Source organism: Carya illinoinensis, chromosome 6 (genome assembly GCF_018687715.1).
Source record: "Carya illinoinensis cultivar Pawnee chromosome 6, C.illinoinensisPawnee_v1, whole genome shotgun sequence".
Classification (NCBI taxonomy): domain Eukaryota; kingdom Viridiplantae; phylum Streptophyta; class Magnoliopsida; order Fagales; family Juglandaceae; genus Carya; species Carya illinoinensis.
In genome coordinates, this window is record NC_056757.1 from 29,469,090 (window position 1) to 29,493,395 (window position 24,306).

The window sequence follows — 24,306 nt, forward strand, 5'->3', positions numbered from 1 at the left end:
GCATTAATTATTTAATGCCTCGGAAACTCTTCCCTAGATTCCGCTTATGAGTGAAGGTAAAATTGCGGGTTGCACACTTCCACTTGCACCCCACCATGCATTAGTCGGATTTGCGACTGAGAAAGTTCACCAATACATATTTATTTACCCCTAAAGAAAAGGATCATCAATTCCCATGCAAATAGTTATTCTATTGCTTATGTCTTTTTTTAAAGATGCTGGCTGGTTCGAGTTTAACCACGTAACTTTTTGTTAGTAGTTTAGTATTATAATATCTGATGGATCTGGACTTCATCTCAATCTCTGCAACTCTCAAAATTCCATGTTTTTAAGGTACTATTCTCTGCAGATTTACGTTCCCTTCTGCAAAACCCATCTGGCAATTGTCCCGTTGAGCTGTTGCATTATGAGGCCTTAATGCTTTTCCTACTCTTAAGTTCAACAACCCAAAACCATATTATATGGATAGATTTCAGATGGGTCCTTGCTACAGTGAAGGAAGTTACGGATATGTTGGGAGTTCCTGCAGGGTATAATGGTTTTTGTTTGATGCTATCCACTGGCCATTGTGTTTTAATTGTTAGCAAATTTACCCCATGTTTCCCGTCGGGTGGGTTGGAAAAAAAAAAAATTACTTTAGGCATCTCGTGTATTCATTCATAGGCGATAGAAATTCTACTTCATTTTTGTGGTTAGCTGACCAGGCCAGCCATATCTTCTCAGTTTCTTACATTTGTAGAAGCTAGAGTTTGAGGGAGTTAATCCAAGACTTATTTCAGATGCCCAGGTTTTCGTACAACATTAGAGATCAAAGGAGGTTGAACACTACGATTTAAAAATCGGACCTGAATCATTTTGATTTGCCTCTAGCATCTGTTCTGCTCAATTGCAGGTTGCAAGGCTTTTAACTTCCATTCACAATGACTTGAATGGAGTTTGGTCTGATTTGTGGTCATCTTTAACTGATCTTGTGGGGGAGACATCTTTGTTGAGTTTGAAAATGAGATCTGTAGAGGATAAGGGGTGTTACAACCATGGGTCAACGGCTGAGATTTCAACTAGCAGTGCCACTAGTTTTGAGTTTCACAAAGGTAATGGAGCTAATACCCGCAATCATAGGACCGCCTTGGGTAAACCGACACCCTCAAAATGGGACGATGCACAAAAATGGCTGGTTGGATTGTCAAGAGTGGGAGAAAAAAGCCAGTCGAAAACCAAGCCACGGAATTCAAATGCCGATGACCTGAGACTAATAGCTCCTGTTCCACAAAAGGAGCAGGATTACTCCAGCGGTGAGGAGGACGAAGGTGAAGAAGATCAAAATGGATGTGCTGTTTCTGCAATGACAGATCAATATGGAGTGGAAACAAAGAAGGTGGACGAGTCAGTTTGGCGTAGCGGTAAGCCTTCAGAGAGTTCAACACCGGCTGTGCGATCAATATGTGTGAGGGACATGGGAACTGAGATGACCCCAGCTGTAAGCCTTGAGCCTTCAAGAACAGCCACCCCGATTAGAGCCACAACTCCTGCAACAAGGAGCCCTGTAGCTTCGGGATCCTCCACCCCAGTCAGGTGTCAAAATGGAAAGCAAAACGAGGGGTATCAGACTGATGGCAGAGGAGAAACCATTCCTATTGGCAGGGGGAGTGGCGCGAGCAGACAGTGCGGAGGGGACTCAAATGATTGCAAGAGGCCTGAGAACAAGAATTCAGATCAAGGTAGAGCGACGAGTCCTTTAGAAAGCAGAGCAATGGCTTGGGATGAGGCAGAACGTGCCAAATACATGGCAAGGTAACCATAGAATGCTCTTTCCTAGCATGTAATCAAACGTAGTACAATATAGTAAGTTCCCCACATTTTCATAGGTCACCAAAGGCCTCAGAGAATGTATTATCAAGTATGATTTTATCTGCTGTGAATCTGCAGGTATAAGCGTGAAGAGGTGAAGATACAAGCCTGGGAAAATCATGAGAAGAGGAAGGCTGAGATGGCAATGAGGAAAATGGAGGTACTTCTTTTTTATTCAGGATTTCATACTTTCCGAAATATATAATTGCCGTATCTTGGAGATCTTGCACCAAAATCCTTGCTTAGCCACTAACTTGCCAGTAACACAACCTTCGGTCCTTCCCCCAAACCCTCCATCTCCGCAATGCAGGAAAAGTGTTTTAATTTGTACACAAACAAACGTGTATTTTTTTTGTTTACTAGGAAAATGATATTGATCTAATCTAACAACATGCAATCCTCATCTAAATTTGTTCTTCATCAGAAGAAAAAAAGAACTGGAAAACCATGTATCTTCATTTATATTCATGGTCTCGGTTAGCCAAGCCATGAAAAGATTAGAAAAGAAGAAAAATTAAGAATGGCGTGGACATGACAAGGAAATGTGAATTGCTTTGAAACTTAAAAGCTAGAAGCGTATGAGTCAATTTATTCCTGGGAATGCAGATCAATAAGTTTGCTGCAAACGTCTCTCTCATATCATGCTTCATGAAAATTGCAACATCCATTGCTTAGGGTGCCTCGGTAACCATATGGAAGAATTAAGACTTGCAAATATATAGCTGTAACAGTTCACCATATGGTCTGCTCAAAATACCACCATGGGGATTTACCATTTAATTTTACTATGATATGAAATTAGCTTTTCTTACCACTAATATTCTATTACTAGGTGAAAGCTGAGAGATTGAAAGCAAGGGCACAAGAGAGATTGACAAACAAACTTGCTGCAACTAGAAGAATAGCTGAAGAAAAGCGCGCAAATGCGGAGGCCGAACTGAATGAGAAAGCAGCAAAGACTTCTGAGACAGCAGATTATATAAGAAGGACGGGTCACTTGCCCTATACATTCTCATTCAAGTTGCCTTCTCTTTGCTGGTAGCAACTCTTCATTACATTTACATGTAACTTTTGCCAGTTATTTGAATTATATGTAAACATGTTGATTCATTGCGGAGCTTTTGCATATGCTACTTATGTTCCAAAAAAATGCTTTCACATGTGGTTCCTTAAATAAATTTTGGACACCCTTTTCTGGGGAAGTCTTCTTTCTTCTTTTGCCTTGTACATTGAGAGGGGAAAGCACAAGACCATTCAAAGTCGTATATTGGCCATTTGCTGTTATTCCGAGTAATGTGCTGCATGAGTTAAAAATATTCTGCCTTTTCTTCCTTTTTGAGAAAGAACATTGATTTTCAGTCAATCCCCATTAGAATACAAACAACATGCACATCCAGAGCAAAGTTTTCAATCATAAATACACTGAAGTGGCTGTATATATCTTCATAGCCTGAGCCTAATCTTTTTGGATTAAAGCTCAGTTGACTTAATGGTTTGAGGCTCCAAAATGGTAGCAAGTGGCAGCAATGCCTTGCTCGGTTAAGCAAATCCCGACATTAGAGTAGTGTGACTGCTGATCAAGTAGGGAGAACCTTTATAAGCCGGACTGGAAGATAGGGTGGGTCAAAGACTCAAAGAGGCGGGGAGTGGTGTAGAGATGCTGAGGAATGCTCGTAATGTGTATGTCTTCTATCATATCTTGGGAAGCAGCCCAACTGTCGAGGTTGTAGGTAGGGTAATGCTACTTATCAATCTAATTTTCATCGTCCTTTCATCATCTCATGATGTGGTATTTAATGTTTGGAGACTATTTATTATATTTCATTTGGAAACCAATCATCTAATGTCATATCATGCATGTAATGATGAGAGAATATTGAGAAAATGAATGATGAATAGAATTTTACTATTTTGTATTACTATTCACTATTATTTAATACTTTTTTATTACTTTTTTACTATTATTCACAGAGTATCTGCTGAGATCACCTTACTATTCAAACACAACGTAAACATGAACATCTATGCAACTTTTTGAAAAAAAAAAAAAAAAAAAGAGTCGACCACACCATAACAGGTTTTCCAGGACAACAATGTGCAAGTCAAACACACCCTGGAAATCCAACCCATTAACTGGCCAGAATACAAAATGAATGACACCAACCACCTATACTAAGATACAATTAATCCTGATGGTATGCCTCTTGGGCGTGTATAATCCATAAAGCTTGTTCGTGACGTCAATACTTCGTTTCATGTTTGTTAGCATTAAAATTTTCGCTTTTACATTCGGCAACCAACACAGAAAAAATTGGGAAATACATGATTGTGCTGAAGACTGAAACAACATTATTGGGTCCCTCGTTTAAACAACATCCAGACACTGACAAAAAGAGGATAAGAAAATTTAGTGGAAAATATATTTTGTGCTTAATATGGCCGCGGGCCTCGCCTGTCTGCCTCAAGCCTTTACTACAAACTCTAGAAAAATGGTTTAGCTTTATAAATCTCAAACTTGTTATTTGGATTATCTACATATCCCTACCTCTTGCCGCAACAGCACAGTCAAGCCATTTCCTGCCGAGTTCAACCACACTCGAGCATTTGGGTTAGTCCCTCAGCACGGTAGAGCATATCTCTTTTCAAGTTATTAAAGTTGAGCTCCGCGCTCACACCTGGATGGCAATACCGACACAACATTTTCTCCAACAAATGCTTAGTATTTACACTCATACCACAACCATTGCCAATAGGTTACTTCTGTCATAAGTCATCGGATTGTAATATTTGAATTCATTCAAATATTTGTACAGGATGTAACAGCTCCTTAGTTTTCTCTAGTTTAAATTCAAAATATTTGCTCCTTAGACTTAGGAAGCAGTTTCAAACTGCTTTGTATTTTAGGATTTCAAAACAAAGGTTGTTATCCTGTATGTGTATTTAAATACTGCAAAAATGTATATGAAAAGAAGAGTGAATTCCTTAATCTGATATGGTATCAGTAGTCTAAGCCGATCCGTTTCCTTCTCCCTTTTCTGATTTTTTTTTTCTGTTCTTTAGCACTCATGGCTACTGAGTCTGAATCTACCACCATTCTTAACACCAATGCACCCCTACAAACTCTCATCAGCATCAACGTTGCTGCTCAAGCCCCTCTCAAACTCACTTCTACCAATTATCTTTCCTGGAAACTGCAGTTCCAGACCCTCTTCATTGGCTATGACCTTCTTGGCTATATTGATGGCTCCAAACCATGTCCACCAGCCACCTTGTCCCAAACCACTCCCAATCCCAATTACATTCTCTGGATTCGACAGGATCAACTTATCCTCAATGCTATTATTGGCTCCATTTCACCTACCATTATACCCTTTATAGCTCAAGCCACCACCTCCAGACATGCCTGGACAATTCTAGCCAACACCTATGCTAAACCCTCCCGTGGTCGCATCAAACAAATCAAAAACCAACTCAAAAACACCACCAAAGGCTCCCTTGGTGTCACTGAGTTTATGCAACACATCAAAACTCGAGCAGATGATCTTGCTCTTCTTGGAGCCTCCCTTGATGAAGAAGAAATCACAGATAAAATCCTTGATGGTCTCGGTGATGATTACAAAGAGTTGGTTCGTGCTGTCCAAGCAAGAGATACCTCCATCTCCTTTGAAGAACTTCATGAAAAACTCCTCAACTTTGAAGCCTCCCTTCAAAGCATTCAAACTGAACCACACCATTTTCCAGCTACTGCCAATCCCACATACAGAAACACCAACAAAAACTGGCGTACTTCTCAAACCCAAGGCAGCACCATTACAAATTGGCGCCCATCATTTCACTCAGCCAACCAACCACCTGCTGTACCCAATTCATCACACAGCTCTCGTCCTCCTCCTAGGCCATACCTTGGTCATTGCCAAATTTGCAGAATGCAGGGACACACTGCCAAACGATGTCCTTCATTTCGACTTGTTCCCATTCACAGCTCTTCCCAACCGTCCAGCTCTTCCCAACAATCCAGCTCTTCCCAACAAGGCACACCATGGCAACCACAAGCTCACCTTGCCACCCATCCTTCAACCACTCCATCTTGGCTCTTGGACAGTGGTGCATCACACCATGTCACCTCTGACCTAAGCAACCTCTCCCTGCATGCTCCATATATTGGCACCGATGACATCATGATTGGAGATGGCTCTAATCTTCCAATCACTCACACTGGTTCCACTTCTCTCAAAACTCATCTACATACCTTTACATTAAACAATGTTCTTTGTGTTCCATCTATGAAAAAGAACCTCATCTCTATTTCACAATTTTGCACTTCTAACAATGTTTCCATAGAATTCTTACCATCCACTTTTCTTGTGAAGGAACTGCAGACCGGGGCAACACTACTGCAGGGACAAACTAAAGATGGTGTATATGAGTGGCCTACCTCCTCCCCTTTGATTACCTTCTCTGCAATAAAGACCACGTCCTTCGATTGGCACCATCGCTTAGGACATCCTGCTTTTCCGATTCTCAAGCATATTGTATCTAGCAATCATCTCAGTTTATCTACCTCTTTATCTTCAGATTTCTCATGTAATGCTTGTCTTTGCAATAAAAGCCACAAATTATCATTCTCCAACTCAACAATTGTCTCTACTAAACCTCTTGAAATAATATTTTCCGATGTCTGGACCTCTCCAATTTTCTCACAAAATGGCTTTAAATATTATGTCATCTTCGTTGATCATTTCACTAAATATGTCTGGTTTTACCCACTCAAGAACAAGTCTGATGTCAAAACAGTTTTTATAAAATTCAAAGCCATTGTGGAAAAACATTTCAATTCCACCATCAAAACCATCTACTCTGACAATGGTGGTGAGTACATCGCCCTAGCTGATTTTCTTTCCACCAATGGTATCTCTCATCTCACCACTCCCCCTCACACACCTGAACACAATGGTTACTCTGAAAGAAGGCACCTTCACATCGTCGAAACCGGCCTTGCCCTCCTCACACACGCTTCTTTACCCCTCTCCTACTGGACTTATGCCTTTGCCACAGCCGTCTACCTCATAAATAGAATGCCCACTACCACTTTAAACCTCTCCTCACCCTATCAGAAAATCTTTCAGACAGCCCCAAACTACTCAAAATTAAGGGTCTTTGGTTGCTTATGCTACCCTTGGCTCCGACCTTACACCTCACACAAACTTGAATCACGGTCCAAGCCATGTGTTTTCCTTGGATACTCTCTCACTCAAAGTGCATACTACTGCCTTGACCCTTCAACCTCAAAAATCTATGTCACACGACATGTCAAATTTGTTGAATCTCAGTTTCCCTACTCTTGCCTATCTGGTTCAGCATCTAGTCCTCCTCTCAACCCCATCAACACTTGGATTCCTGCACCAATTAAAGTTACCTCACCCTCATCCCAGCCGCCACTCAATATGTCCTCTGAAGTCATTGTTCCTCAGCAGCCTCTAAGTGCAGCTCCAGCAAACACTCACATGCAAGTGCCATCCTCCAATCTAACCCCACCACCATTATCACCTCCTAACCCACCCGAAACACATCCCATTCCCACTCACTCAATGACAACCCGAGCCAAGAACAACATTCATAAACCTATCACTAAACTGAACCTCCACACTCAACTCTCAAAATCTAATGACCTTGAACCAACCACCGTGACTAAAGCCCTTCTAGATCCCAAGTGGCGTAAAGCCATGTCTGATGAGTGTGATGCTTTAGTGAGAAATGGCACATGGGAGCTTGTTCCACCTGATTCTACACAAAATATAGTTGGGTGCAAATGGATTTTTAGAATTAAACATAACTCTGATGGCTCTATTGACAGGTTTAAAGCACGTTTGGTGGCAAAAGGATTTCATCAAAGACCAGGTATCGATTATTTAGACACTTTCAGCCCAGTTGTCAAACCAACTACAGTTCGTGTTGTCCTCAGCCTTGCTGTATCTCGGGGTTGGTCCTTACGCCAACTTGATGTCAACAACGCCTTTCTCCAAGGTCACCTCTCTGAGACTGTCCACATGCAACAACCACCAGGTTTTGTTGATCAAGATCATCCATCCTATGTTTGCAAACTTAGAAAGGCAATATATGGCCTCAAACAAGCACCAAGAGCATGGTATCATGAACTTCGCACTTTTCTTCTTCACTCTGGCTTCAAAAACTCTCATGCAGATACCTCACTGTTTGTTCTCACTACTGCTGGACAGAAAATGTATATCCTTGTATATGTGGATGACTTAATCATTACAGGTGACAACACTAAGATGATCGACTCTTTTGTTGATGTTCTTGCTCGTCGCTTTTCAATTAAGGATCTTGGTCAGTTATCATATTTCTTAGGTGTGGAAGTAGTCCCCAATCAGCAAGGTATTTTACTATCTCAAAGGCGTTACATTTTGGATATTCTAGCTCGAACTCAAATGACAGACGCCAAACCTGTGCTCACTCCCATTCCAACCAGCCCACCTTTGCTAAAAACAGGATCTGCCTTGTCTGATCCCAATGAGTACAGAACAGTTGTTGGCAGCCTTCAGTATCTATTGATTACAAGACCTGACATTGCCTTTGCAGTTAACAAGCTATCTCAGTACATGCACACTCCAACAACAGACCATTGGAGCTTTGTTAAACGTCTCCTACGCTATCTGTGTGGCACTATAAATGAAGGCATCCAAATACATCATCAGTCCCCATTGAATCTACACGCCTATTCAGATGCAGATTGGGCAGGTAACAAGGATGATTTTTCTTCTACCAGTGCCTATGTCATCTATCTTGGTCGCAATCCAGTCTCTTGGAGTTCTAAGAAGCAGAAAACCATTGCAAGGTCTTCCACTGAAGCTGAATATAGGTCAGTAGCTAATGCAGCAGCTGAGCTCAACTGGCTTTGCTATCTCCTAACAGATCTGGGTGTTCAACTCCCTTGCTGTCCAGTCTTATATTGTGACAATGTTGGTGCTACCCAGCTATGCTCCAATCCCGTATTCCACTCTAGAATGAAACATGTTGCCATAGACTATCACTTCATTAGGGACCAGGTACAAAATGGTGTCCTTCGAGTTGCTCATGTAGCCTCAGCAGATCAACTTGCAGATGCACTCACTAAGCCTCTTCACCGTGTTCGTTTTATTGATCTTAAATCCAAGATTGGACTTCTATCTCGAGCTCCATCTTGAGGGGGCATGTCATAAGTCATCGGATTGTAATATTTGAATTCATTCAAATATTTGTACAGGATGTAACAGCTCCTTAGTTTTCTCTAGTTTAAATTCAAAATATTTGCTCCTTAGACTTAGGAAGCAGTTTCAAACTGCTTTGTATTTTAGGATTTCAAAACAAAGGTTGTTATCCTGTATGTGTATTTAAATACTCCAAAAATGTATATGAAAAGAAGAGTGAATTCCTTAATCTGATAACTTCTTGGAACAAGCCTCTGGGCACAAAACACCTCCTATGGGTTTCCTTTGGGAACAAGTCGACAGGCTCGACAATTGCCTGAGATGGATGAGGAGATCAATGGGCTTTTGACCACTTAACACAAGTTACTATCAATAAACTCTAACATCAATAATGAAATTGAAACATCAACAACAACTTGCATTAAGGGGCAAACAATACACCACTACCAACAATAGCAAAAACGATAAAAAAAAATACACACTATTTACTAACAACAAATAGTCACGTGCAGTCTTCTGAATGTTTGATTATTAAGCAGGCGTCCGCACTTAAACTAAGCTTCACACTCGCACTTATCCCAATCAAGTCATCTCCTGCATAGTTATCCAAGTTGAACTCCGTGCTTGTCGCTAATGCGGTCGAGCCACCTCCTGCCTAGCTCTCCAAGCCGAGTTCCGCTAGCATTGTCGAGCCTAAGCTTCGCATACTTATATGATAGGACAAATTCTAACGTGTATGTTAGTTTGGATGGAAAATTAACAATTTCAAAGTAGAGGTGGGCGGCAAGGCACCGCCACTCTCCACCTTTCTTCCACCACTTTTGCCACACCTGAGTAGCGTAGGCGACCCCGCCCACCCCTTCCACACCCCACACCATGGACAACCCAATTATATATACACTTGATTAGACTTGATGCGATATGCTAGATTTGTAAAAATTTTATTAAAAAATACATTTGACCTATGCTCTCAAGTTTTATGATTATGAACTTATAAATGAATCCTATCTAGCACTTCAGAGTTAGATAAATGATTATGATTTTTTGTAGTGAAGAAGAAACTTTTAAGTGTGTTAAGAGAGTATTGGATTAAGATGATTTTTTTTCTTTTATAAAGATTGAAGGCCACCTTTGATTTTACAGATGAGATGAGATGAAAAATATGTGAATAGTAATGAGATAGTTTGTGAATAGTAATAAAATTATTTGAGTTAAGATATTTCATGAGATTTTGAAAAATAAAAGAGAAAAAATTGAATAAAAATATTATAATGTTAAAATATTATTTGAATATAATTTTTTAATATGATTTTTATTTTCGAATTTGAATAAGTTGAATTATTTTTTATATTTTATTTAACAGTTTGAAAAACTTGTAATGATTAAATAAAAAAATAAAATTTGAAGTTAAAAAAATTTTATATTTAAATATTAAGATAATTAAATAATATGAAATAAATTGAGACGAAAATTATGTGCGAAACCAAACGAAGCCAATGAAATCATAAAAATTTCTTGTAACAAACGTGGGTCGGGTAATGGGCTGCCTAAACATGGGGAGCCCAATGAGTTTTGGGTAAACCAGGAAGGACGGGGCCGCCAAGATGCTTCACCATTATATGAATATAATCCGAGAGCCACCCTTTCGCAAAACCGAAGGCAAATCACGCCTAGGCTGTCTCTCTCTCTCTAGGCAGTGCTCGCCGACTTCTCTCTCTCTCTCATCGGTAAGCCGTATCTACTATCTATCTCACGAAACCCTTATATCGCCGCAGGTGAGATCGAAGATGCTCCCTCAATTTTTCTAATTTCTAGTGTTTCCTTTCGTTTGGTGCTTCCATTTATGGGGTTTGATTCGCTACCCTAAACAATTTTTTCAATCTCCAATAATCCGAGAGAAACTAGAGCTGAATAACACGACAATTAAGGTTCTCAAAGTAATTCTTTTTACTACTGTACTGTATCGTTTTAGACCAAGTTTTGTTTTTATATGAGTTTCTGTGTTGTATCGTTTGAATATGGCGGCTGGAAGGCATGGGGGTTATCGCGAAAACGAGTTCAGGGACCGCGAGTCCAACATTCAATTGTCAAGGAGGGATTTTGCTAAAGCCAAGGAAGGGTATGATCGAATTAGGAGTAGTAATGCTAATCTTGGCCTGGAAAGGGGCCGAGTTCAGGATATAAGAGATAGGGGTAGGGTTAGGCAGAAGGATGTTAAAGAAAGGGAGGTGATGAATGGCGGGTATCGTTCAGCTTCGAGTAGGAGTGATTCGGGCAGTAGTGGCGGTGGCGTTGGTGGGCCAAAGCGACGTGGGTTTATGGCTAGGGCCATTGATAAGGAACCGGGTGAGTTGTCGAGTGAGTCTGATGATGCTGTTGACTCTGAATCGCAGATGAAGGATCCCAATGATTTGCAGGTGATCGATAATGGGGTCCGGTTGCCGCCTCTAGAAAGGAAGAGGAAGTTTTCCCCTATAATTTGGGATATAGATGACAAAGAAGTCAATAACTCGTCGAGAAGTAGGGTGTCTGTGAAAGTTAAGGCTCCTTCTCCCCCTTTTAAACCGGAGGCATACCATCAGTCACCAAATGTTGCTCCAGATGGGGGGGGTGCACAGATATCTCCTAGTAAGAATAGTAAAGACAAGAATTTGCTGCAATCTTCATCACCAATAAACCCTCCTGTGGCACCTGGGTCTGCGGGTCATGCAGTGTCCAAGTCTCCTGTAGGTTTTTCTTTTGTGTTGCCAAGCCAGCAGTGGGGTAATAATCTGGAAGGAGAGCAGCTGGAAGATGATTATGTTCCAGCCCGGAACATATCATCTTCAAGATGGGCAGATGCAAATAGCTCTCCCGTTGATGAAGGTGAAATTATATATGATGAAGAAATTCATAAAAGGAGAAAGAAAATGCCTCTTTCTGAGTCATTGGAGGTCAGAGTTCACAACAAGTCGTTGAGTCCAGAACTGGGGGAGATCAGGAGAGAAGGCTCGGAAAGATCTAGAGTTAAATCATTTGAATCTGATGAACTTGTCACCCATGGAAGGTCTTTGAATCGGGATGATTACGCAGGCAGTGATCCAGAGAATGATGACTTCATGGAAATTGCAGATGAACATGAAAAAACTTATAGTAGCGCTAGCCAGTTAAGTACAGATTCAGGAGATGAAGATGATTCTCATGGGACACCAGAACCTACACCTGCAGCTCCTCCACAAAGAAGTGTAAACATGCTTCAAGGGTGTAGAAGTGTTGATGAGTTTGAGAGACTTAATAGAATTGATGAGGGCACTTATGGTGTTGTATATAGAGCTAGGGATAAGAAGAGTGGGGACATTGTTGCATTGAAGAAGGTGAAAATGGAAAAGGAAAAAGAAGGTTTTCCATTGACTTCTCTGAGGGAAATAAACATTCTTCTTTCTCTCCATCACCCATCAATTATAGATGTTAAAGAAGTAGTGGTGGGGAGTAGCCTCGATAGTATATTTATGGTGATGGAGTACATGGAGCATGATCTCAAAGGACTTATGGAGACAATGAAACAGCCATTTAGTCAGAGTGAAGTTAAATGCCTAATGCTCCAGCTTTTGGAGGGTGTTAAGTATCTTCATGATAACTGGGTGCTTCATCGGGATTTGAAGGCTTCGAACCTTCTTTTGAATAACCAGGGTGAGTTGAAGGTTTGTGACTTTGGGTTGGCTCGTCAATATGGGAGTCCATTGAAACCGTATACTCATTTGGTGGTTACCCTTTGGTACAGGTGAGCTGCACTTGCATATATGCTTCGCATTTTCTTTTGCATGGAGAAGGCATATGGATATGTTGTTCATCACACGCACACCATCATATACCCCTTCCGTCTTATATTAATTACACCCCCTCCCCCCCCCTCCAAAAAAAAAAAAAAAAACAAAACCCAACCCAACAATAAAACAAAATAAGAAAATAAAACTGCACAGTTCCTTTGAACCAAATGTTAGTTGAACTCAATTTTGGTTATTCCTGGTTCTTCTAGGTAATTGCATACCGTCACTTTTGTGGTCAATTTTATATTCAAAACATTATTCTTTTCATAAACTTTATGGGCGCAAAAATTGGTCCCTTCTCAGATTATTGTGTTTTCCCCCTAAAGGGAAGCCAGATATTAATCATGTTAGGCTTATATTGGTAAATACTGGTTACCAGTTTTGTCTGTATTGGTTCAGTATTTTCGTTGCTCGAGACATTTCATGTCATGCCCTTTTCCCCTTAAAAAGTAAATGGATGTTAATCATCTAGGTGTCCCTCTTGTATACGTCTTTGTTAAAAATCCTTCATCTCCTGTTACAAAAAATTCATTTTAGGTTTAAATTTTATGTTCTGTTTCAGATGGCTCTGCTTTGCTTATTTTTCATTCTTATTATTTTTCTCTCAATTGACTTCTCTGCCCCCTCCCCCCCTCTTTTCTCTATAAATATAGTTGCATAAATATCATGTAGTGAATTTTCTTGATGGACCTGTTTTGCAGGGCACCTGAACTTCTGTTGGGAGCAAAACAGTATTCCACAGCAATTGACATGTGGTCGTTGGGTTGCATCATGGCTGAATTCTTATCTAAGGAGCCATTGTTCAATGGGAAAACTGAGTTCGATCAACTTGACAAGGTAGATTAGACTTGGTGACTTCTGATTGTCATTGATCAATTTGATTCCTATGTTAGGGTTTTTTCATTACTTCATCACTGTTATATTTTAATTGTTTGCAGATTTTTAGGATTCTTGGGACACCAAATGAGACGATTTGGCCTGGATTTTCCAAGCTCCCAGGGGTCAAGGTCAACTTTGTCAAGCATCAGTAAGTATCAATGATGATCTGTCTTTTTTTTTTTTTTATTTATCATTTACTGTGTTTATGGTGTTCTTATTTTTGTCGCTGTTTTCCCAGGCTTCCAGCTTTAGGTGGTTCTGGTCTGACCAACTGGCCTCCTATGGTGACTCTTTCAGTTTACAGTTTTACATGTTTGTATAACTATCTATATGTTCCTTTCAGGTATAATCTATTGCGGAAGAAATTCCCCGCCACATCATTCACTGGATCTCCGGTGCTCTCTGATTCTGGATTTGACTTGTTGAACAAACTTCTAACTTATGACCCTCAGAGGGTAAATTACTAAAATGTTATTAAGTTCCTTCCCTAAGTTCTTTTTTTCTCCTGGTATGGTGACTAAGTCCGCTTGTGATGTGTGCAGCGAATTACAGCTGAGGCTGCTCTTAATCATGAATGGTTCCATGAGGTTCCTCTTCCCAAATCCAAAGAGTTCATGCCTACTTTTCCTGCTCAGCATGCTCAAGACAGGTACTTGGCCCTAAATAAACTAGAAATAGCCAGTGGTGTGAATTCTGATGGCATTGTTCTTGATCATGCAATAATCATGATATTTTTTGTTTCTTTCATGTTATGCTAGGCGTACGCGGAGGATGGTGAAGAGTCCCAATCCTTTGGAACAGCAGCGTAGAAAGGAGTTGCAGCAGGGTCATTTAGGGACCGGAGGTGTGCTTGGCTAAGTCAATGAATATGCAGTGTGGCCTTGATCTCCCTCCTTTTGCCTTACACAACACCAACTAGTAAATGAGGTTGAGGTGAGAGATGCATTGAAACGAAGTTAGTGTTTCTCGGAAGATCATTCATGCTGTTTTTTAGCAGGCACTATCAGTGGTTTGGGGAGACACTTGTATTGCTCTTTCTGCCAACCAGATTCATTGCAGGTTATCCTTGTTGTTCAGCTTTGGTCATCATTGCTTACATTGAAAGGTGTGGCGTAACTGCCTTTCTTATTAAAAAAAGGTTTCAGCTGAAACTTGTGTATGTAACATATTATTTTTTTTTATCATTGTAAACTCTTTTAAATTTGTTTTTGTATAATAGTATCGAATTCTCCAGCTGTCAGTTCTATCATTCTTTCATTCTTTTATCTTTTTTTAATCATCACATTGTGTTTGCAAGAGACGGTTTGGTTGGTGTGAAGTGGAGGGGATGCTCTTTGCTTTCAATTGACGAAGAAACTGACAGTAATCATAATTTTTCAGAGGTAATTTATCCATTCGATGTCTTGTAATGTTTCCAGGGATCAGGATTATGCTCTCCATTCATGAGGCTAATGTTCTGGTGTGAAAATAGTAGCATCCACTGATATTGGTGTATGTCAGTTTAGTTGCCACGGTGGCATTACTTGGCTACTTGCATAAATTGGTGGTGTGTGGTGGAATAGATGAATACTTGTATGTAGAAATCTTAAAAGGCGGTGCAGAATATTTTCCTGGATTAGCAATCGTGTTAGACATTTCAAATGCTGTTATTGGTTTTGTTCTCAATGTGCTGTTGCATTCATTGAAGGATTGAATCCACAGTGTTTCGTGCCCTTTATAATGGATTAGGTTTTAGTTGATCCACCCATGGCATTTTGATAGAGTGTCTTTATACATTCATTTTCTTCTTACACGCTTATTTTAAGAGGAGTAACCATTGAAGAATTGGAACATGATAAGGCAAGGTGCTACTGGTTCAAGTGGAGAGATGTGCCTCTTTTATTTTTTGCTATATGCGCTAATACTAATTCAGATAGCTGCAGTCCCCTTTTCCCCCTCCAATATGTAACTGATTTTTCAAACTATGCATATTTGAAGGGGCTCTACATTCCTAAATAGGCTCTGATTATTTAGGTTGAAGCCATTGAGTGAAAGGCAATGAAATAATGGATACCATGTTAGTGTACTCTGGAGAGCTGGAAAAGGGCCCGTAGCGCTCTCTACCCTAGCCATTGACCAAGTTTGCTCAACAATTTCCACTGTTTGATTTAGTATTACTACTGATGCCTTGTCGCTGGCATGCAATTTATGATTAGCCCTACAATCCTGTTTTGTTCCACTTGTGATGGGGAACGCAAGCGTCATCATGCAAGAATTGGTGGAATTGTTGTATGATTAGCTACCAAATTGCTTATTTATGATATTTAGTTGTCCCTTACTGCTATGATGTCACGGATTGTAACTGGTTTGCTTCATGTTTACTAACCATAGTACTGTTGTGCTTAGTAGTACTCACACCTCCTTAAGAAACATGGAACTGAACAAATTCTTGGCTGCCCCTTGGTATTCCATTTGTACTGATGATGTTATAAAAGATTCAAACTTCAACTAGTCCTATGATTGTTATGAACATTTGTCTGCAAATGTCACTGCAGTATCAAAGCAAGCAGGTTGAGGAGGTTTCCTGTGTACTCTGGAATCTATAGAACTTCAATTAGGTGTTCTTCTGGCTTAATGGAGGTACAACACAAACCTTCGTTTCTTTCAATGTGTTGTACTAGTGCCGTAATTTGCTTATGTTAAGCCTTTTTTAGTTAATATTTTGCCTTTTTCTTGGGAATCTTCAATAGTGCCGTAATTTGCTTCTGTACACACTGGAATTATATCTGGGGTTGAATGCACGCACATCCGAAAGTGCCACATTGAACGTCAAAATATGGAGAGAGAATATTCTGTTCAGATTTCGATGATGCAAAGTATGACATTCCCTTTTAATTACTACATTTTTTATTTTTTAGTAAATGAAACATAACGTGAAGTGACCAATACTGCATTCCTCAAGTGGACTGATGAAGTTCCATCTGAGTAGCTTTTTGCACCAACGACTGAGGAGGGGTGTGTTATTTATTGAAATGTCACACCTGAGGAATAAATGGTAAAGTGTTTGTTTTGTTCATATGTAAAAAATGAGATGATTTTTTTTTTTTTTTGGGCATTGGGTGTCTAGGAACAATATTTCGACTAATCCTAGGAGTGCAAAGGCCTCGGTAAGAAGTTATCTACAAGTATATCTTGGATAATTGAAAAAGAAAATCTTCCAATCTGATGGTTTCTAGAGATTATGTGCACTTAAGGGGATTTCAATCTTAGACTTGGGAAGTAAATATCCAAGTTCAAGCCTTTACCATTTAGGCCGGGTTTGAAAATGAGATGAATTGTATAAGCTACATCCGCATTCACAAAGATTCTGAAACTAATCGAACACTGACTGCAAGGGATTTCAACTTTTAAAATAATATTTGATAGTGCATTTTCTCTTTTAGAAGAATGAATTTTTCGTTATCCCCTCCCTTGATAAATGAATAAATGAAAAGAATGTGAAAAATTAGTGGAAGAATAACTAACCAACGTAATGACTTAATAAGAGCATGAGAATCTATTAGGCTTTGTTTGGTTAACCAAAATCAAAAATTTCATCTCAATTCATCATTACAACTTTTTTAAATCCCAATGCAAAATATAATAAACAATCTAACTTTTTCAAATATCAATACAAAATTAATATTTAAAAATTATATTATAATAATATTTTATTTATTACTATTTAAAACATCTCATCTCATTTCATCTGTGTAATCAAATGGGACCTTAGACTCATTTTTCTATTTATTTTTCAGAAATTTCTCTTACTTTTTCCTTTTTGTTAGATTCACGTGAATTATTTATTTCTACAAATAAATAAATAAACAATCATTCTCGTTTTGTTATTTTTGATATTTATTTTGCATTCATTATCTTGAGGCTATTGGGTTGAGAAAATTTATCTTTGAATTATTCGAGATGAATTTGCCTGAAATTTCGTCTATTAGTGTTCAAAATAATTTAAATTATTTTGGGCATGCTACTCGCCATATTATAGAGCATTGTAAAAATCCTGGCTTTGAAAGTCAACATATTCTTTTAGAATTAATTACATGTAAATTTTTTTATTTAATTATTTTAAATAGAATATAAGATTAGCATGGTAAACCCTTCTATTTACATAAAAGAGAGATATTTTAACGGTAAAGAAATTATATAAAAGTAATTTTATAAATTAATATTTTTTGATGTGATTTGTTAGATTATAAAATTATTTTTATTAAAATAAATCTAAAAAATTATATGAAGTCACTTTAATTTATAATATGTAATTCTTTTGTGGTTATAGCAATCTTTTTAGATAAAATAATAATGCTTGACACGAGTGATTATTTTTCTTCTTTTCTATTATTATTTTGTTTTAAAAGACTGTACGGCCCAGACTTGGACAAATGGAAAATGCAACAAATCCCAATCACGAAGCCCAAAATCCAAGTCAGAGCCCGAACAAAACAGTAGAGCTACGTGTAATCTTTTGTCATCACAGAAACCCCCACAACCTCGGCCATTGGATGGGCGACACCTATCTCCACCATCAATTTCTCCGCTCTACGTCCCCTCCAGGGAGGGTAGTGAATGTGAATCTTCGTTCCTGTTGAGTTCCTTTTCTGAAATCGTTTTGTCAATCGCACGACTATCCCTCGCCGACGCATCGGAGCTCATCTCACGTAAACTGATGGTACGCATTTTGCATCTCTCGGCCCGCTTTCACCTTCTGCACTTTTTTTTTTTTTTTTAATTTTTTCTCTTCCTTTGAGGCCAACTCTTTTGCATTGGGATTTCAGTTGGGTTCACACGCATTTTGGCGTTTCTACCAATCTCTTTTGTGAAGTATAGTCTTCTCAGTTGAACGTGGATAATTAGTTTTCGTGTAAGTTATAGTTCAGGTTTGATGGTACTGGTTGAAATTAATGATGGAGATTTTTGCGAGCTAAGCTAAAAATAGTTTTAGTTTATTTTTATTTACCAACAATTTTTCAGCTGTAACAACGAGGAATCAACATTTGTTTTCTTGCTTAGTTTACTTCAATCGTACAGTTCAATCTTCTGGGCAGTGTATAGGCACTAAAATTTTATCTAAAGATTTTCGTCGCGTGCGATTACAGAATAGATAGACCTCCATTCAGGCATGTTAATTTCATGGTCGGTAGTCATTGAAATTTGCGTTTTTGACATGAGTCTTTGCTCCGCTTGGGAGTTTAGTTTGGTCAGGATCCAATTGGTTAGTTTTTCTGGGTGTTGTTTCGATCACCTATCACAGAATCCCTAAAAATTCCGGGTATGGTAATCCTGCCAGCCGATGTGATGTCCGGATATCATTATCTTGCAGTCTGCACTTTTGATTGGACATCATATGTTATGTCTTAGGATTCTACTTACCTGTCAAAAAAATCCGTGAGTATTCTAGTGGATCTGCTTGATAGTCTTTCCTGTCCTTTTTTTCTTTTTCAAAGAGATTTTCCTTGAAGAATATATCTACTAGCAAATAAATAACCATAAGCATTTTTCCAGTTATGGAAATATATTCTTTTCCATGTCAGCGATGTCACTAATATCAATATAAACAAATGAAGCCTAGGGCTAATGCTGGGATGATATTAAACCCCACCCTCTAGTAGTAAAAAAGGACAGGATTTATTCGCAATAGAAAAATATTTCTGCCTTCTCAGATCAATTTTTGCTGTTGCTATTATTTTCACCCTTGGCTAGTGGTTTTCCAATTATACTTGCATGTGTATCAGGTTTTTTGTTTTTTCTTTTATTCGACGCATCTGGCTGTTTTGTCCTATTATAATTTAGATAGGATTGGTTTTTTATACATGTAATCGACTTAAATTGTACATAAGGAACTCAACTGATCTGACTTCTCTCTTTTTACTGAAATATTCTTATTTACTATTTGATAGGCACCCATCAAGAGCATTCTTTCTCTGCGAAGGACAGCTTTGGCTTGGCATCAGAGCAATGCGAGGAGCCTAGGCTTTAGGACATTCAGCACTCAGGGTGCAACAACTGCTAATACTCCACAGCCTCCCCCACCTCCCCCACCTCCAGAGAAAACCCATTTTGGTGGTTTGAAGGATGAAGACCGGATTTTTACTAACTTATATGGGTTGCATGACCCTTTTCTAAAAGGTGCCATGAAACGAGGTGACTGGTACAGAACCAAAGACTTAGTTCTCAAGGGTGCTGATTGGATTGTTAATGAGATGAAGAAGTCTGGTCTCCGTGGACGTGGTGGTGCTGGTTTTCCATCTGGCCTTAAGTGGTCTTTCATGCCAAAAGTATCTGACGGCCGACCTTCCTATTTAGTTGTCAATGCCGATGAAAGTGAACCTGGTACCTGTAAAGACAGGGAAATCATGCGTCATGATCCACACAAACTATTGGAGGGTTGCCTTATTGCTGGGGTAGGGATGAGGGCTAGTGCTGCTTATATCTATATCAGAGGTGAATATGTGAATGAACGAATAAACCTTGAAAGGGCCAGAAAGGAAGCCTATGAAGCTGGATTATTGGGCAAGAATGCATGTGGATCTGGTTATGATTTTGATCTTCATATCCACTATGGGGCCGGTGCTTATATTTGTGGTGAAGAAACGGCACTTTTGGAGAGTCTTGAAGGAAAACAAGGGAAGCCAAGATTGAAGCCACCTTTCCCTGCTAATGCTGGGTTATATGGCTGCCCTACCACTGTGACAAATGTGGAAACAGTGGCGGTTTCTCCTACCATTTTAAGGCGTGGCCCTGAGTGGTTTGCCAGTTTTGGTAGGAAGAATAATTCGGGGACAAAATTGTATTGCATATCTGGACACGTGAACAAGCCTTGCACTGTTGAAGAGGAGATGAGTATACCATTGAAAGAGTTGATAGAAAGGCACTGTGGAGGTGTTAGAGGTGGATGGGACAATTTACTTGCTGTAATTCCAGGTGGTTCATCTGTGCCACTGATTCCCAAGCACATATGTGATGACGTGCTGATGGATTATGATGCACTCAAGGCTGTCCAGTCGGGACTTGGGACTGCAGCTGTGATTGTGATGGATAAATCAACTGATGTTGTGGATGCAATTGCAAGGCTTTCTTATTTCTACAAGCATGAGAGTTGTGGGCAATGCACACCTTGCAGGGAGGGGACAGGATGGCTTTGGATGATTATGGAAAGATTGAAGGTTGGGAATGCCAAACTGGAAGAAATTGACATGCTTCAGGAGGTGACCAAACAGATTGAAGGGCACACTATCTGTGCATTGGGAGATGCTGCTGCTTGGCCTGTGCAGGGTCTAATTAGGCATTTTAGGCCAGAGCTTGAGAGAAGGATCAGGGAGCATGCAGATAGGGAGCTGCTGGAGGCTGCTGCTTAAGCTTTCTACTCAGGTTGCTATTCTTTCCTCCTTTTGTATTTCATATATGGAAAAATAAAAAAAACCTAATTACTTAACTTGGTCGGTTTGGTGTGACTACTTTAATGTTGAAATCTGTTAATGTTAACTTGTATTGTGATGCAACCTACACGTTGGATCACTAATTGGTGGCCTGATCTGGAAGATATATTATTATTATTGTTCTCGGCCCATCAGAGCAGAAAAAATAAACATTTGAAGTTTGTAAAAGGTAGACAGATGGATGTTCTCAGCTAGCCCTATATGTTCAAGTGAGACACTACCATCAGCAAACGTGTAGAGAGGACTGAAGGAAAGATGTAGAATCTTACTATATTTTTCTGCTTTTTGGAGGAATATAAGTTTGTCCAGTGGGGCAGTATCTTCTTTCATGTTGATATCATAAGAACTGTGGTTCTTGACCTATCAAAAAAAAGAACTGTGGTTCTTTACTCTACTGGGGAATCATGAGAGAATACACTGGAAGAGATGATTGCTCAAATGATTACCTGAGCATATATCATGTTTAGTCATTCTATTGCAACTGAGGAAGAACCATCTGGATTGGATATGTAAGATCTAGATGTTGGATGTGATTAGACGGTTCAATACATCTCTTCACGAGATTAGACTGCTCAAGTAATTATATGTAGACCCTAATAAATAGGAAAATCATTCTTATCCGTGCTCTTCCTGAATATCGGAGAAGAGAAGAAATATACTCCAAAATAGCCTTGTCATTGCAGTGTAGTTCGCGGGAAAGAATGTTCAAGATGTTCATCATAAGTAGATTAAGGGAAAAATGTTTTCATGTAGTTCATGGTTGCACTATTGGTGATTGATGTCTGAAGAAGCTTTGCTTTGGGCTAATGATGAATTTGTTTTCCTTGTGTAGGCGAAGTGCTTTACTGCTTGCTATCATCCAATAAAATGAAGAGTGTCCCTAGATTTTCAAATTTTGTGAAGATAGGTTATTCAGGCATCTGGCTGCCCTTTTGGTATTATATTTATTCCTAAGCTATACAAAATGTGACTTCATTCACTGTCACCGAGGAAACCATGATTCTTTCTGGATGTGTTGGGAAGGCATCAAGTGATGCTATTATTTTCATCCCCTTTATGTTCAGGAATTTTGTCCATAATTACTTTGTTTTGTCTTGTCTATTATGTGATATAGAACGATCATATCTATGGGTTCTTGAACAAAGAATGAATACTCTAATAAAACTTCAAGACTATTTTGACGTAAGTACAAACAAATGCAAAAGGCAGTAGGTTGTGACCCCAAATTTGATGTATTGCTTGGTCTAAATGGAGGTAAAACTCAATCTGAACTTGCGCCGGTAAAGCATGCCGACTCATGTTCACGAGATTAGCGATCGGCGTAAGGGTTCCTTTGGAGCAACTTGAAACATATGCAGCTCCCCACATCTTGTTGCCGTCAAAAGCGTACAGAACTTGAAAATCATAAGTGGTTCACAGATGATATAAAGCATATTTACCTACGCAGGTTGTTAGGTTATAATCTTTGATGTAGAACAACGACGATTCAAGATCTTTTTTAAATATATTACTTCATATAACCATCAAACTTTACGGTCTAAGCTGCTGTAGAACATGGGAAAATGAATGCAGTTTGAATCTATCTCAAGGCCACCTACCATATCATGCAGAAACACACACACGCACATATATATATATATTATATATATCCGAGTAATGCTATTTACAGTTGTAGAGCTTGTATGTATTGCAAAATTATTTTTTAAAAAAGTGAGATCTATTATTAAAAAATTAATTTTTTTTATGTGAATCTTAAATTTAAAGCAAAATCAAAAAGCTTTATTATTATTATTATTATTATTTTGAAAAATTAAAATAGAGTAATAATACACGTATAATTTTTTATATAACTATATTTTAAATTGAAGAATTTATAATATTTCTATAAAACGATGTCATTTGATAAGTTATTTCCTTTAAAATAGGATTGTGAAAATGGGTGTATGCCTCTCACTTGCCATTCATAGAACTCTTTCAAACTATCACACCAGTTGTAATCACTCCTAAATTATCAAAACATTGCAAAATAATCCATTTCTCTTTCAAAAACTCTGAGTAATGCTACATACAGTTATTTTTGTGCACTCCCTGCGCACTCCACTGATATGATTGGCTGGATTAATTTCTTTTTAATACATAACCAATCATATCACTGGAGTGCACAAAGGAGTCCGCAAAAATGACTGCACATAGAATTTTTCTTTTAAAATATACGGCAAATATAACAGACTCCAGCTTTTACCCAGTTGCTTCACCTTTGTGTACTCAAGTGATTGATGAAGATATAAGTGTCTTTTAAAAAGGAATTTATTATATACAAGCATAGTCGCATACTAATCTGTGTATTAATATTGATTTATTCATATTTAAAATTTAAATTAATATTATTTTCGATAAAATTTACTTTTTAATTAATTATATCACATCGATATACAAATTAATACACAATTATATTTGTAATTATATTTTTCTTTAAAATAAAAAAGGAAAGTATGCAGTTTGGTAGCGGGAACAGGGACACAGGGAATGGATGGAGGGGTCGGGTGTCGTTCCCAAAGTGGGGCAGACGGTAAACAGTTTTTTGGATGTATTAAAAAAAAAAAAATTTTTTATATAAAATTAAATTTACGTACTAATTTATATATTAATATTAATTTTTTTATATTTAAAATTTTAATTAATATTATTTTCAATAAAATTTATTTTTTAATCAATCAAAATAGATTAATATATATATTAGTACATAATTATATTTATAACTAAATTTTTTCTATAAAATAAAGGGCCGGCTATCTGCACCTGAGTAGTTTGACCGTTAGTTATTTTTCAGTTTTTTTCAATAAATATATTTTTATGTATTTTTAAAAAATAAAAAAAATACACAAATATACATAAATCGCTTTTTTAATTATTAAATAAAAAAACATTTTCATAGCTGTCAATGTTGGGCGACATGGTAACTTTCTTCGAAATAGGATGTGAATCTAAAAACTGTCAATCCCGTGAACATTAGCGTCTCTACGCCGTTGTTTTTCTAGTTGACTCCGTGTGAGATTGTGAATGTGTATAATAAATTTTTTTTGTTAATATTTATAAAAT

General features: G+C 38.4%; 3 protein-coding genes across 9 annotated transcripts; all 3 read left to right on the top strand.

Moving 5' to 3' along the window:
- LOC122312422 (uncharacterized protein At3g61260-like) lies at positions 1–3,132 on the top strand. Its single transcript, XM_043127020.1, has 3 exons — positions 1–1,791; positions 1,927–2,008; positions 2,681–3,132. Exons 1-3 carry the CDS (start codon positions 1,001–1,003, stop codon positions 2,888–2,890), a joined length of 1,083 nt encoding a protein of 360 aa, XP_042982954.1. The 5' UTR covers positions 1–1,000; the 3' UTR covers positions 2,891–3,132.
- Positions 3,133–10,689: 7,557 nt separating this feature from the next.
- On the top strand, positions 10,690–14,974 carry LOC122313851 (cyclin-dependent kinase G-2-like). 4 transcript variants are annotated; one of them, XR_006243520.1, is made up of 7 exons: positions 10,691–12,816; positions 13,564–13,699; positions 13,801–13,889; positions 14,085–14,196; positions 14,284–14,390; positions 14,500–14,674; positions 14,739–14,974. XR_006243520.1 is itself a non-coding variant. In XM_043129127.1 (6 exons), the coding sequence occupies exons 1-5, from the start codon at positions 11,075–11,077 to the stop codon at positions 14,165–14,167; spliced, it is 2,073 nt and encodes a 690-aa protein (XP_042985061.1). In that variant the 5' UTR covers positions 10,690–11,074; the 3' UTR covers positions 14,168–14,196; positions 14,284–14,396. The 4 variants fall into 4 exon arrangements, 3 of the variants coding, with proteins under 3 accessions (XP_042985061.1, XP_042985062.1, XP_042985060.1); XM_043129127.1 differs by lacking the exons at positions 14,500–14,674; positions 14,739–14,974 and adding an exon at positions 13,980–14,002 and having other exon boundaries at positions 10,690–12,816; positions 14,284–14,396; XM_043129128.1 differs by lacking the exons at positions 14,500–14,674; positions 14,739–14,974 and adding an exon at positions 13,980–13,993 and having other exon boundaries at positions 10,690–12,816; positions 14,284–14,396.
- Positions 14,975–14,977: 3 nt separating this feature from the next.
- LOC122313852 (NADH dehydrogenase [ubiquinone] flavoprotein 1, mitochondrial) lies at positions 14,978–22,393 on the top strand. Of its 4 annotated transcripts, none has more exons than XM_043129132.1 (6): positions 14,978–15,123; positions 16,276–16,360; positions 16,402–16,596; positions 18,130–18,440; positions 19,669–21,139; positions 22,040–22,393. In XM_043129132.1, the coding sequence occupies exons 3-5, from the start codon at positions 16,557–16,559 to the stop codon at positions 21,124–21,126; spliced, it is 1,809 nt and encodes a 602-aa protein (XP_042985066.1). In that variant the 5' UTR covers positions 14,978–15,123; positions 16,276–16,360; positions 16,402–16,556; the 3' UTR covers positions 21,127–21,139; positions 22,040–22,393. The 4 variants fall into 4 exon arrangements, with proteins under 4 accessions (XP_042985066.1, XP_042985064.1, XP_042985063.1 ...); XM_043129130.1 differs by having other exon boundaries at positions 16,471–16,596; XM_043129129.1 differs by having other exon boundaries at positions 16,527–16,596.
- The last annotated feature ends 1,913 nt before the right edge of the window (positions 22,394–24,306 follow it).